Consider the following 15,094-nt stretch of genomic DNA (forward strand, 5'->3'; position numbering starts at 1 on the left):
TTGCCCCGTAACTCTTGAACCGTAGATCGGAAAATTAAAATTCTTTTTTCCCTGGATTCCTTGGGTCAAGACGCATCTCCCCATATAGGCCACGCCCATTTGCGCCAGGATAGATTTTCTGCCATCTTGAATTTTCTCCAAAACACACTTTTTGCTCCTTTTCCTACATATTTTCTTCAAATGTCACAAAAATCGGTACACATGATCTACACACACACACACACACACACACACACACACACACACACACACACACAGCTCCACTTCACACGGGTGTGATTTTAAGAAGATGTTGGACACATTTAAAATTGCAAGCAACATCTGATGGCCAGTGTGCAGCTGGTACTAGACATAACGTTAGATCCAAAAGTAATATACTGTACGCAGAGAGAGAAACTCACTTGAGCAAAGGGTGTGACAATGAAGTCCTCTGCTGTGTGCCTGGGAGAGAGATGGGAAGGAGAGGGAATGGAGAGAGAGCAAAAGCAATAATTGAAAAATGTGGATTGGTCTTACGCAGGCATACTATCATGAATGCTCTCTCTCTCTCTCTCTCTCTCTCTCTCTCTCTCTCTCTCTCTCTCCTGCTGTGTCTCACCCCTCACTCGCCAGGGAGTTCCGTGAGACAGTCTTGGGGGACATGTCGTAATCCGAGTCAGAGCGGTAGAGGAAAGACTCTCGTCTCTGGCCCTGAGGGAAGGTGTGGAGGGTGAGTCCTGGGCTCTGTCCCAGAGGGCTGTGAGCTGGGGACGCGCCGTTTTCCACTTCACATCTAGAACAAAGAGAGAATAGGATTCATCGTAGTATTTGCAGCTCTCTTTTCCCCCCCTCTTCAAAATCCCAACTTCCTCTATGTTACTCTCGTTGCGACTGCCGATAAGTTAAGCTCTCATATAGGCCTATAGCCGCTCCAGCACCTGCATTATTGTGGCTTCAGTCCCCCATATCAGCATTGCAGAACTCTTCTTTATAACTTTTCTTTATAAAAGGAGTAGTTCACCCCCAAAATGTATTTTTTTTTTTTATTACTCATGCCATGGAGAATATTTTTTGGTTTTAGTCGCATTCCTAAGACAATATGTTCATTATAATACATTTACCCCCATTGATTCCGGATGTCAACCTCATCCGGAATCAATGGGGGTACATTTACTATAATCAAATTTTTGACTTAGGAATGCAAAGAATACTATAACATATTATTTAACTCAAGTCTCCATGGCATGAGTAATCAATAGAAAAAAAGTCAAAATAGCCATAAGGTATAGAATAGGGCTAAAGTGGTTTATGTATGTTTTACAATATTATAATTTATATCTGCAAAGTAACTAGTAACTAAGTACATTTTCAAATAAATGTAGTGGAGTAAAAGTACACTATTTGGATCCTAGATGTAGTGGAGTAGAAGTAAAAGTATTGGAAATTGGAAACACTCAAGTAAAGTACAAATACTGTACCTACAAATTGTACTTAAGTACAGCACTTAAATCTACTTGGTTACTTTACACCGTGTGTCATACATACCCATCAGCGTCTGCATGTGTGATGGAGATGCGTGGTGGTATGTGCAGTGGAAGTGTTGTGGGTCGAGACACGTTGCTGGGGACCTCTGGGGAGCGTGTGCGGTCTCGGGGGCGGAGCCAGCAGGGCACCTGCCGGGTCACATGTCAATACACTGCGTTCAGCTGCATATGTAGGTAGGTAAGTAGCTGTGTGTGTTTAAGCCTGTAGCCCAATTAGGGACCAACATTTCTGGCAACGCCATCATTCACAGCGGGAGGCTCTCTCCATTCCGACATGTCGCCACTCCGAAATTGACTTCTTATTGTCGGAGTGGCAACACTCCCATGGGGGTTCGGTTTAGGTTAGGGTTAGAGATAGGGTTAGTGTCGAAATGGAGACATGTCGGAAAGGAGACATGTCGGAAAGGAGACATGTCGGAGTGGAGAGATGCACTCATTAACAGCCAATGAGGGACCAGCATTCCTGGTGATTCCAGTGGTGATGTCACTGGCATCGCCAGTGGTGATGCCAGTGGTGAACGCACCTCATGGCGCGCTCTTCTGGTGCACAAGTAGGCCATACCATGGCCTACTTGTGCACAAGATGCAAGTTGGCACCTCGACAGAGTGCAGTTCTAGTTCCTAAACTAGCTCCATCAATTCTTCTGTCCACACGTACAGTACGTCTAGGATGAGCGAATAGGGGAAGGGGATAAACGTCACGTGACTCCGTTGTTTGGCCCGGAAAAAAACTCAAATTATATGATTATTATTGGCAGAATCGCAGAAATGTTTTGAATATTTGGCGGCCCCGTTTTTGCAATAGCCTGCTCTAATACACCATATGTTCAGTTATGATGACATAAAGCCATAAATAAAATGGAACAACGTGTACGCTCCGTAATGCAATTCCAATGGTGCAAAGCCACCTGGAGAAGCAATGGCAAACTCGGACAAAAACCCAAATACCCGTATGTGTGTCTCAGAGCATACCTGAAGACTAGAGGGGAGTCTTCGGCTCCTCCCCCTGCATAGCTCCGACCCCAACGTGGCCCCTGACGTATAGGAGCGGCTGTAGCTAGATGACTCCGCCTTCTCCCCACCACCCACTGTATCTGTGTCTTCACCCTGTCAGACAGAGGGAGGGGAATACGAGAGGTGGGGGCAGTTACTGTAAACACAAATAAATATCACAAAAATATCAAAAAAATCCTAACCCTTAACCACCTTGAAGCTAGCATTGCTATTTTGGTTCTTGTCCTTAGAGGTCAAAGATTTTCAAGAATAGGCCTAATGAAAAAGGCCAATTTGAAAGCACACAAAAAGGCACAACGGTGTTGCGCGTTGTGTTGAACATGTGCAACACCGTTGTAGGCCTACAACAAAGTGGTTTGATGTATGATTAAAATCGATGTTTCATTTGTGGCCACCATGTGCCTGTTTCATAAAGGCTGTTGAGCCCCATGCTAGCACATATTCACACGGCTAAAAAGAATGGCAGTAAAGAGACATTTAGTGGATACATACATACAGTATATACAGCATGTCGTCACTGTCGGGCATCTCCAAGTTTCAAATGTGTACGTCTTTTGGTAAAGCAAAGCCCTGCTTCATCATACAAGACTGTCGCACAGAACTAGTGAAAACAGCCGATCTACAAGCACACAACGCCTCACGATGCCAGGCGTTGTGTGCTTGTAGATCTGCTGTTTTCACTAGTTTAGTACATTTTATAGATGATAAATACAAAACGAACGGTTTTGGACAAGGTTTCCACCCGACAACGACGATGTGCAGAAAACAGCCAGCTGCATCATGTAGTTACTGTATATGCCGGGGAGGGCAACCTTTTCAGGCACATGTTAACTTGAACTATTTTCATGGGCTGGGATGATGATCAGCCAGTGACAGTAAGAGGTTATTATTATAGACTGATAATGTGAATTACACAAGCGTAGTTGGGTGCCCGCTGGCCTACCGGTCCAGGTGCATACCACATAAGCTCGGTGTAGCCTGACAGCGTGTCGCATGGTTCGATTCCCAATCCCGACCAACTTTGCTGCGTGTCACTCTCCATTTCCTGTCAGTCTACTGTCCTATCAATAAAGCCATAAAAAGCCCCATAACATATCGTAGATTTGGTTTTATATGCCTTTATTGGATAGGACAGTAGTGTAGAGTAGACTGGCAGGAAATGGGGGTAGATACGGGGAGTGACATGCGACAAGGGTCATTGGGATCGGGAATCGAACCTGCGATGCCGTCAGGCATCAATGCCTATGTGGTATGCAACTGGACCAGTAGGCCAGTGGGCAGCCGGGCACCCTCCCAAAACATCTTAAAAAATAATAATAATAATTATACAAGCATAGAAAATAAATATTAAATCATTTAAAACTAAAATCTAACCAAGATCGAGTCAATAATTAAGGCTAGATACATTCTGACTGTCTGGGGAGAAAGGTTTGAGGCACATCAAACAATAATGGTTAATAATGGATGTCCCCCTCACCCCCCCCCCCCCCTTTTTTTCTTTTTTTTATCCACTCAGTTAATCACCTCAGCAGCCCAATCTGATCATCTGGTAGGTCAGAATGAGGTGATTGCACACAGCTGATGTAATGGTGTGTGTGTGTGCGTGCGTGCGTGCGCGCGCACGTGTGTGTGTGTGTGTGTGTGTGTGTGTGTGTGTGTGTGTGTGTGTGTGTATGGCGGCTTTTCCGTGCCAGCTAAGCGAAGCGACGCATGTGTGCCAAATGGCTTTTTGTTTACATATGCGTGCGTGCATGCATGCGTTAGTTCTGCTCCAGTGGCACTCCGGGGCACACGTTGCGCTGCATCAAAGCGTCTGGACGCATCGCGTCTTTACACGATGGTTCCGCGAAGGTACGCGTGACATGTCATGTAAAAAAAAAAAAAAAAAAAAAAAAAAAAAAAATCTCAGATTTTTTTTTTTTTTTTTTTTACAGAATTTAATTCTGTAAATGTACAGTGATTCTTATATCAATGGTTTAATTGTATTCGTTTTAAGCAGTAACTCATTCCAGTTCAAATACAGACCAAACCATTCAATTCTATGCCATTGCCATCCACTATTGTTGCCTGTTCCGTTGCATTTAACAATGCAGACCTAAGAGTTTAAATATATTTTACTCTGTTGTGAGTAAAAATGAATCTGATCATTATAGAAGAGGGCTTTGCACATAAAGAGTGCTGCATTATATCCTATATTAATTATATGAAGAAGTAATCCATTATTTGGGGTGACGACAACCAGAATGCAGAATAGACTATCATTAGTTGGCTGAGAATAATGCCACAATGGTTTAAATGATCTAATGTAACTTTGAGAAGCGCAGAGCTGGTCAGAGTCCAATCAGACCAGCTGCGGGAGTGCTAATTGGGTTGACTCGTTGACCTAGGCCTACTTAATTGCGCTATTCGGTGTATAATTGAAAAATGGAAATGCAATGACAGTAGGCCTATTAATTCATTTATAAAAATATCAAAATTCATTCAATTTGTCCACACAGTGTGGAAGGAAGACAGACAGACAGACAGACAGACAGACAGACAGACAGACAGACAGACAGACAGACAGACAGACAGACAGACAGTGATTTATCCAGATGCTTTGCCATTAGGCTACTCACACAGAGTAATGTAATGAATATGCTGACAGACAGACAGAATGAAAAGAGTCCACGAATAGGCCCTCCTCCTCCTCCTCCTCGGCTGCGCGATCCCGCCAGCAGCGTCAGTTCTGCAAATGCTAAGGTATGGTAACATGGCTGTTGTTTTGCACGTGTGAAGGAAGGCACTCATGCAATACACCAGTCATGTTGCCAATACTTAGCAACAAGCATGATGAATTCATTTTAAGAAGTACATTTTATTATTTTCTCCTGTAATCAAGGTACGGTAGCTACCATACCCATGTGCGCCTCTGTAGTCTACTCCACTTGCTGCCTCGCTCGCATCCATTGGTGCGTTATGCATTTTTTCCGACTTTCACTATTTTAAGCTCTAACTCATTCATGAACACAGGGTCCATTTGGTTTCATCTTATGTTCTAAATAAAATAAAGGTTAACGTCAGTCTTGCCTGACTTTCAGTCTTGCCTGACTTTTTCTTTTCTTTTTTTTTTTTCCGGTGATATGCACGGCAGCACGTCATTACTTTCTTACTGACAGTGGATTTCAACCAGTGGTCCGGGGCCCCCCAGTGGTTCTTGAGGGGGTGCCAGGTGTCTAATGGCTATTCAATCAATCCTCTACAAGTCTCCATGATTCATGAACATTACCTCTCTCTCTCTCTCTCTCTCTCTCTCTCTCTCTCTCTCTCTCTCTCTCTCTCTCTCTCTCTCCCCCCCCCTCTCTCTATGTCTGTCTGTCTGTCTGTATATATAAAGATATTGGCGAAGCATACGTTGTGCCATTGACCGTTAAAATGTTTAATTGGCCGGTAATTATAAAGTCCACCGGCACCGGACACTGTGACCGGCTGGGAAAATGTCTCCCTTATATAGGCTATTTTATCATGTGGCTCCCTTTGGGCTATTTTATCAGATTTAAGCCTATTATTCTTATTATTATTTGGTTAAAGTAGTAGGCTACAACCATTAAAACAAATCATAATTTTTGTATCATGATCTGTCAGCGTGGTTTAAATCCCGAAGGGATGTTAAAAATCAGCCTAGGCCCTATTCGTCGTACGATGGTGACGCGCGTTGAAAATATCAGAGCTACAAGCTCACGCAATTCACCACGCTATGAGCTTGTATATCTGCTATAGATACGCAACACGGGGCGAGCTGCCTGCAGCTCTAGCGCTTGTCCCAAATCAGCGCTGTCTTGTTCGCTGGAGACCCTGCAGAGTCGGGGTTTACCAGTGGCGTCAGTTCAGCAAAAGCTAAGGTATGGCAACATGACTGGTGTCTTGCACGCGCGCCCTCGCGTGCGTGCAAGACACCAGTCATGTTGCCATACCTTAGCAACAGACATGATGAAAAGTACATTTTATTATTTCATCCATCCATTCATTACACATCCATTACACATGCAGTGTCAGCGTTACACTTGTCAAGCCGACATTTCATTGAATTCATAGGGTATTTATTTTTGTTCGATATGATTACAGTATATTGAGTCTACAGCAGTGGGTCTCAACCAGTGGTCCGGGGACCACCAGTGCTGTGTTGGTCCTTGAGGGGTTAGGGTTTCCATGCAGGTGATCTCCAGTTAAAATATGGAGAGTAACCAAACGGAACTATATAGACCCTTAACTCTTGAGAGCGTAAAATGAAACCAAATGGACCCTGCCTGCCTTGGTTTTGTACTGCGCCGTTGGTTCGTTCTGGGCGAGCGGTTGTTTTTTGTGCAACTAAAATACTCCTGTGCACATTACATTGGCGTAGGCCTATAGGAAAAAATAAATAAAGCCAAGGAGAACTATTAACGGCGAAACACAGGCCCACGAACAAAATATTTATATAGCGAATAGGCCTATATTTGTTTAATTTCGCCGTTTTAAAGCACCATGCTGGCGAGGAGGCTGCGCAAAAAAAAAAAGATTCATGAACATTAATGGACCATAGCTGGTCTCTCTCTCTCGTCTCCCCCCCACCCCCTCTCTATGTCTGTCTGTCTGTCTGTCTGTCTGTCTGTCTGTCTGTCTGTCTGTATAGGCCTATATAAAGATATTGGCGAAGCATACGTTGTGCCCAAGGCCAAGAGGGGTGCAACATGACCTTACACACATCGACGTAGAAGCCGATGATCCAGCAATCATTATTTTAAGGCCGTCAGTAGATTAACCACTTGAACCCTAGCGTATAGGCTATTCTGAGAACTTTAGCCAAAAATGGCAGATCTACAAGCTCACACCGCCTCCTGCTGCTAGGCATTGTGAGCTTGTAAATCGGCTATTTCACACATGAATCCAAAATACACTGATGATTGTGCTGTCAAACAATGAAACTATATGGAATCTATGAAGGTTGTGGGGATCCCTGCTTCATCTCTCTCGCCTGTGACACCACGCAAAGCGTTTCGGGGTATTCCGAGTTTTGCACGATCTGATCATCTGCTTCAAATACCACCAGTGGTCCTTGAGGCTTAAGGTGGTCCACAATCCCCAGCTTATTAATGATGGAGTTGGACAGTTGGTAACCAAATGGACCTCGGCGCTTGCCGAGATCTCTCTCTCTCTCTCTCTCTCTCTCTCTCTCTCTCTCTCTCTCTCTCTCTCTCTCTCTCTCTCTCTCTCTCTCTGCTCTCACTGGGCGCAGTGGGGCAAAGTAACTAAGTAGATTTACTTATACTGTATGCTCAAGTAAAATGTTGAGGTATTTGAAGATATGATTAGGCCTATTATATTATAAAACATCCATTGATCCACTTTAGCCGTACGTTTTATGCCTATATGCCTATAACAAGACAACTAAAGGAAAGAGAGAGAGGGGGGGGGGGTTATTATTACCCTTATTACTATACTACTAACTAGGTAACCTCGCACATCAGGCTTTACTAACTAGGCAAGGGGCTGCCTCTCCGCTGAGCGCATGCATGCATTGCTGCGTGACAGACAGACAGACAGACAGACAGACAGACAGACAGACAGACAGACAGACAGACAGACAGACAGACAGACAGACCTGGCCCTATTGCGAAGGGCAAATGCGTTGTACAGTAGTTATCTAAACCGGAGCATGGAGGAGCTTGGAACATGCATGGTACAAAAAAAATGGCGGAATGGCAGAGAATCTATGCAGATTAGCAGTAGGCCTAAATGGTGAGGCCACATTCTCATAATATAATTCGGTTTAGTCGTGCGAATGGGAGGGGTGAAGTTGCCACATTCTTGCATATTTAATTGATACGTTTGCGCTCGCACTGCACTTTGTCATCCGAAACAAGGAATCGTCCGTGCACGTCTGTCCAGGGACATGAATGTATCCAAGCTGCATAATAATGCCTCCTCCATCTCCCTGTGTGTAACCGCAGGACCCCCGCAAGCGCCGCATTAGCCTATTTATCAGCGGTCAACGTTCGTAAACGGGCAATCAAAAAATAAAACCAGCGGCGGCGGGAGAGTCTCGCAAAATCTACCAGCAATAAACCAGACAGAAAATACTTTAGCAAGATATTAATATCTACGAAGAGGACAACGTCTCTCTCTCTCTCTCTCTCTCTCTCTCTCTCTCTCTCTCTCTCTGCCCCTCGTCTTGCCCTCCGCTGGCTCACTCGCTGCGCAAAAGCGTCTCCATTTGGACATGATCTGGCACAGAGAGCAGCGCGCGCGAGCTAGGGCGAGAGACCCACACATCGGCCTATATTATATTAGCCTATAGCCTATATATGATATACAAGTGACTCCAGAAGCACTTTCCTTTCATCTAAATGTGAGCAACTCCTCACAAATAATACACTATGTGCGATGGAGGGAGGGGTGATCAGAAATTAAATCAATGAGGGGAGGAGGCGGCCAGAATGGTCAGAAATCTAATGTAACCTAACCCTAACCCAAAGCCCGATACATAATTGACAATTGGAGACCGGCCCGGCCCGAAGACCGACATTTTTCTAAACAAGCTTAATTGCAGAGTGCGTGTAGCGGCGGCCTTTTGTTTTCATTACATTTTAAATATTGGTGAAGAACAGAGACATGATACCCCTTTCCAACTGTCTTTATTCAATTGTGAAACAGGTCCCGACTCCCGAGGACAATTTAACAATGAACAATCCTTTGAGTTTGCGTTGTGCGACATTTGTGCAATTAAAATAAACAATCTCAAGTTAAGTATGTGTATAAAATATTAGAATGAATAGCCTTAATCAGTCAAGCAACGAAACATTCCCATTCCCTGGTTAAATTAAAGTATATAAATAGGCTAAACAAATAAAATAAACAGCATTTGTTATTTTAGTCCGTAACACAGCACTTTTCTTTGTATGAATCAACACTTATTCGTTCAGTTTAATAGTCCCAAAAATCCAGCGCTGGGCGCAAGGCCGCGCCGGGAGGCCGCACCGGCGAATAATCCAATCAGACAGCAAGCAGCTGAAATTAAATAAAATACATTTATAAATAAATGATAAGATCACAAGAGACCAAGATGACTACATTCTACGTTGGCCATTGGGTATATATTGCCAACAGTTAAAGGCTAGGCTGTACTCACCGATCTTATAAATTGTGATGAAGAAAATCGTTCAACGATGTCCTTCGCTCGGAGATGGTTCTGCCCGCAGCGCTGAAAACCCGTTCACTGGAACTGCTGCTGGCCGGGATGCAAAGCACAGATCTTGCCAATTTTTTTCTTTATTTATTTTTCTCAAGCCCGACCCAGCCCAAAGCCCGACATGTGCGTGACAAATTGAGCCCGGCAGGCCAGGCCGCTGCTCAGAGCTGAAGTTAACAGCTAAACAAAACAAACAAATAACGAAATAAAGGTCTAAACACAACATAACTGAACATAACTAAACAAATAATAAATAAAGCAATTTAACTGACAACTTAACCAGAAGGCAGCCATTCCGAAGGGCTCAACTTAGGAACACCAAACAAAACAAAAACAGTTAAATAAATAAATAAATAAATAAATAAATAAATATAAATAAATTAACGAAATATGTATAGTCTCAATCAGTCAAGGATTAAAACATTTGGTTAAAATGCAAATATAAAAATGGGCAAAACAAATAAAATAACCAGCATCTGTTATTTTAGTCCATAAACACAACACACTTCTACTTAATATATTAGTCCCAACCAGCAGGGCGCAAGGCCGTGACTCATGCATGCGCTGATCTGAAAGTTACATTTCAACATCACATCATCGCCCAAATAATAATAAATAATATATTCGGAATGGCGGGGTGTTTCCAGAAAATGAAACGAAATCTATTTGGTTTCACTTTATACTCTAAAGATTTAAAAGATCCATTTGGTTAACAACTCTCCATAATTTAGCTGTGGACCACTTGGAACTTCCCCCAAGGACCAACGGTGGTCCTTGGCCAACGGTGGTCCTTGGGGGGGGGGGACCACCAGGACCACCAACTCACCAAAGGACCACCGGTGGTCCTTGAGGGTCTGTATTTTATCCCAATTCAAATAGGCCTATATAAAGCAAATTTGCTACGTCAGCCAAGGAGCACAGAGAGCATGCAGCCCACAGTGGAGACAGACCAACGCATGCTCGCATGAACGTCTGGATGTTTTATTTGATATACACGTCTACACACACACACGCAGGTTTAGCGCTGAGAATCAAATGGGTGGCACACATCTCACACGTGCGTTCCAGAGCAGAGCAACAAGTCAATCACGCGTACAGTTCATGGCGGCGCTGCATTTGACCGTGTCGTCTCACGCATGATGGCCACATGGCCATTAGATGTATGCGTGCGTTAACACATGCGTTCGCCACAAACGCCTAACACTACGCGACCTCGCGTTCCCCTGTGAGGCACAAAAGAGAAGGCACAGGGGGACGCGTGCCGGCGACGTCTGCGCGTTCTGATTCAAAAGCCATTTGAAAATGACAGGAGACGTTCATGCGTTCAGTACAACACAGATAAAATCGAATGCGTGCGCGCGAGTGTAGCAACGTCCATGTGGCACGATAAAGCCGCCATAGTGTGTGTGTCGGTGTGTGTGTGTGTGTGTGTGTGTGTGTGTGTGTGTGATAAGGCCTCCACAGGCTCAGCTCTACGAGGCTGATCTGCACTGCAGTACCGTAGCAACAAAACACTGGGGGAATGGCAGCAGTTGCTAGGCAACAGCGCCGTGTTGCCTCCATGCTGCGTTTGATGTCGTCCAGACCCAGATGTGAGACGCTCACATCCACAGGCACACACATTTATACACTACACCAGGGGTCTTCAACGTTTTCAGGCCAAGGAGGACCCCTTAGTTGAGCGAGAGATGAAGCAGAGACCCCCACAACCTTTTCATAGATTCCATATAGTTTCATTGTTTGACAGCACAATCCGTCAGTGTATTTTGGATTCATGTCAATGTGTGTTTTCAGATATTCAACCACTTGAGGCGTCATTACCTAATAAACTTGACCTTTCACTCTGTACTTAGTCTCTCTTTTCCCCCTCTACACCAAACCTCTTTGCCGAAAATAGCCGATCTACAAGATCACAAGGCTGCGAGGCGTTGTAGATCGAGCTTGTAGATCTGCTATTTTTGGACACCATGGACACCAGGGTTCAAGTTGTTAATATAAAAATCACACCCGTGTGAAGTGGAGCTGTGTGTGTGTGTGTGTGTGTGTGTGTGTGTGTGTGTGTGTGTGTGTGTGTGTGTGTGTGTGTGTGTGTGTGTGTGTGGATCATGTGTACCGATTTTTGTGACATTTGAAGAAAATATGTAGGAAAAGGAGCAAAAAGTGTGTTTTGGAGAAAATTCAAGATGGCGGAAAATCTATCATGGCGCAAATGGGCGTGGCCTATATGGGGAGATGCGTCATGACCCAAGGAATCCAGGGAAAAAATATTTTTAATTTTCCGACCTACGGTTCAAGAGTTACAGGCCAAAACGTAAAGTGGGGTGTTATGGCGCCACCATGCGGCCAAATGACACAATTATTTTTTATGTAATCCTTGAAATCATTATGAACCTCCTCTCCAAGTCTTGAAACTCTAGCCCCTATGGTTTGCGAGAGACAAATAATTGAATGTGAGTTTTTGCGATTCCCATTATAAGTCAATGGGGAAAATTAATTCACTAATAAATTAATATCAATTAAACTATAGAACCTTTCTCTTAGAAAAGTAATAGCCCACGATTCCCGAGTAAGCCGGTCGATTTGACATATGGCGCGAGTGTGTGGTGGCAAAACTGTGGGACTAGTGGCGTGCCGAAGTTTAGGAAGTTCAGGCTACATACAGACACACAGACAGACAGACACACAGACAGACAGACAGACCCACACGGCCACGTATAGGGAGCCTGTGCTTCACACAGCTCCAAAAAGGATTGGAAGATTTGGAGGAACCCCTGTAGTAACTCTGAGGACCCCCTAGGGTTCCCAGACCCACTGCTGAAGACCCCTACACACAACAACGCAAGGACACATACAGTGCTCTGCATAATCAATAATATGGCCTTTCAGTATATATTCTTTGTTTTCGCCTGGTAACGACATTCCTAGGTTGATGCCAGGTTGAAAGTTGTTAAAGAGCACATGGTCTCTGCTCTGGTGGAAACCTCATTATGTCCAAAACTGTTCAGGATTCAAATTCAAAAATGGCAAAAATATCAGATCTACAAGTTCAAAACACGTTGTTTCGCGTCGCGCTTTCAGCTTGCGGATCGGCTACTTTTCATACTTTTGCACGATCAAGTATAGGGCGTTAATTGCGACCAAAGGTCGCAGTATACCATGGGAAATGTCGCAGCTTGTCCGTCCTTAAGTCAGTCCTTCAGTCAGTACAGGAACTGATGTCACGTGACATTACCTCATCAAAACCTGGATATCTATACTGTGTCAGTCAGTCAGTCAGTCAGTCAGTCAGTCAGTCAGTCAGCCAGTCAGTCAGTCAGTCAGTCAGTACGTACACATTTTTACAGTCTATGGGTTGGTTCCCTTGTCACTGTGACATCACCTATGTAAAAGTCCATATATGGGTATCCCTTTTATGCCCATATACTGTATGAAGATCCCTGATGTAATATATCACTGGCCAGATGGCAAAGGCATGGCCCATATATGTGTGGCTCAGATAGGGATCTCCATTTATGGGCATAAAATATATTGTATGTATATGGATACATATCTATACTATAATTTTGCGAATGTCTGAGTGAGTGTCTGTCTGTCTGTCTGTCTCAGCGTTTCTCCTCGGTGGCTGGAGCAATTGATATGAAATCGCATCACCATCAGCATATGAACACACCTGACATAACTGTGAAGCCCGTTTGTCACTTTCACAAATCGTATGCTGTATAATAGCATTTTTATGGTGTATCTATATCTATTTAGCCTACAGTACCTTTTGTGGCCACACATGTTAAGGGAGGGGCGCTGTTGTTCAGGCCATGCACAATCACACACAAACCCACACACACACACACACACACACACACACGGGGGGGGGGGGGAATGTGTGTGTGTGTGCAGGCGGGCAGGTGGGCGGGCGGGCGGGGGGGGGGGGGGGGGGGGGGGGGGGGGGGTTCTGGCCCTGTTACAGATGTTGTCCAAAATCATGCAGATCGGTACACAGTATCTCTGTAGCCGTTAAATGGATCGGGTATTTCTTACATTGATGCTCCTACATATTAGCATGCAAGCACCAGTTAAAGTTACTTTCCATCCCTCATATACTGTGTGCACAGTGCACATCCCATAATCCACACACTGCACATCATTTCGGAGCTCATATCTTTGAACGGGTAAGGGCTAGTTATTATTAATAAAGGATCCATATATGGTCATTCCCAGAAAAGAAAAAAAACCTTTTATGCCCATTCAGTATATGGAGAGTTCTGCCCTCACTGGCCCAAGAGCCTGCTTTACTCCGATTTACATGACTTAGCTTTCTGCCCTGTTGCTTGATCCCTGGATTGTGATCTCACATCATCTCAGTGGCTGGTTAAGGGGCTCACACCATATATGAGAGGACACTGGAGAATGAAATAATCTTCATGGAGTTCTGCTGACTGAAGGCCGATTCGATTCACACTTTGCACGTCGAAAATAGCTGACCTACAAGCGGATGCGCCGCGCTGTGCAGCTCGTAGGTCTGCTATTCTCTGTCAAGCCTAATGAATTGGGCTTGACACGGACAAGCCTTCATTTCTCAGAAAAGAGGGAGCTTTAGGTGTGTTGCAATCACTAGGTTAGCAGGCCCTACGACATGGTACACTAAAATCCGGTTTTAATTGAACTCTGAGAGCATAGAAATTGTATCGAATGGGGTTCATTTGGTTCTCAGAGTTAAATAAACACTGAATTTGACCACATCATGCATGCACGGATTGCACGCACACACGGACGGGAATATGTTTGCATGTACATACATACCTGAGCATACACATACCTGTACCTACGATATACTACATGCGTAGCTCTGTGCCCACTGAATTAATTCAAACACAAACACACACGCTTGCACGCAGGCAAACACACGTACAGTGCTGCTCTCCTGTTTCCCTAAATGTTGTGTCCTCTTTCTAATCTGTTATTTTTTGAATAAGTGACATCTACTGGTATAACACCGGCAAGACTCCCAATTTGTTCCCAGTTGACTCCTGGCAGCAAAGCGCCCTGGCCCCACCTGATGCCAGGCCATTTGTTTATGTTCACCCTTCTCACCTCTTCTCCATTCACCGACAGCACGCTGCGGCTCTTCTTCATTCTGGTTGGCTCGTTCTGGGCCCCAGGGCGGAGTGTTCCGGAACCCAGGCAGCAGAGCAGGTGGAGAGCCAGGACCGGAGGTCAAAGGTCACTACAAGGTGAAACCGGGGTCAGACCGGTCACAACCGGTCCCCATTTGGATCTGACCGCGCCAAGTGCCTCGCACTCCTCCGTCAAGCTCAAGATTCGGACTGGCTCTGGCTGGGACTATGTGATATCC

General features: G+C 44.7%; 1 protein-coding gene across 1 annotated transcript in view; it reads right to left on the reverse strand.

Moving 5' to 3' along the window:
• The window catches only part of LOC308282350 (3',5'-cyclic-AMP phosphodiesterase 4C-like), a gene marked incomplete at both ends in the record, with an annotated part of 37,676 nt that extends 22,802 nt beyond the window's left edge, over positions 1-14,874 (reverse strand). Inside the window, 5 exons of the mRNA XM_080722697.1 lie at positions 402-441; positions 599-772; positions 1,525-1,652; positions 2,496-2,630; positions 14,833-14,874. Coding sequence (XP_080578823.1) covers positions 402-441; positions 599-772; positions 1,525-1,652; positions 2,496-2,630; positions 14,833-14,874 — 519 coding nt within the window. The remainder of the gene's footprint in view (positions 1-401; positions 442-598; positions 773-1,524; positions 1,653-2,495; positions 2,631-14,832) is intronic.
• Positions 14,875-15,094: the final 220 nt, after the last annotated feature.

Source organism: Nannobrachium achirus, assembly GCF_963921795.1.
Source record: "Nannobrachium achirus genome assembly, chromosome: 3".
In the NCBI taxonomy this organism is placed as follows: domain Eukaryota; kingdom Metazoa; phylum Chordata; class Actinopteri; order Myctophiformes; family Myctophidae; genus Nannobrachium; species Nannobrachium achirus.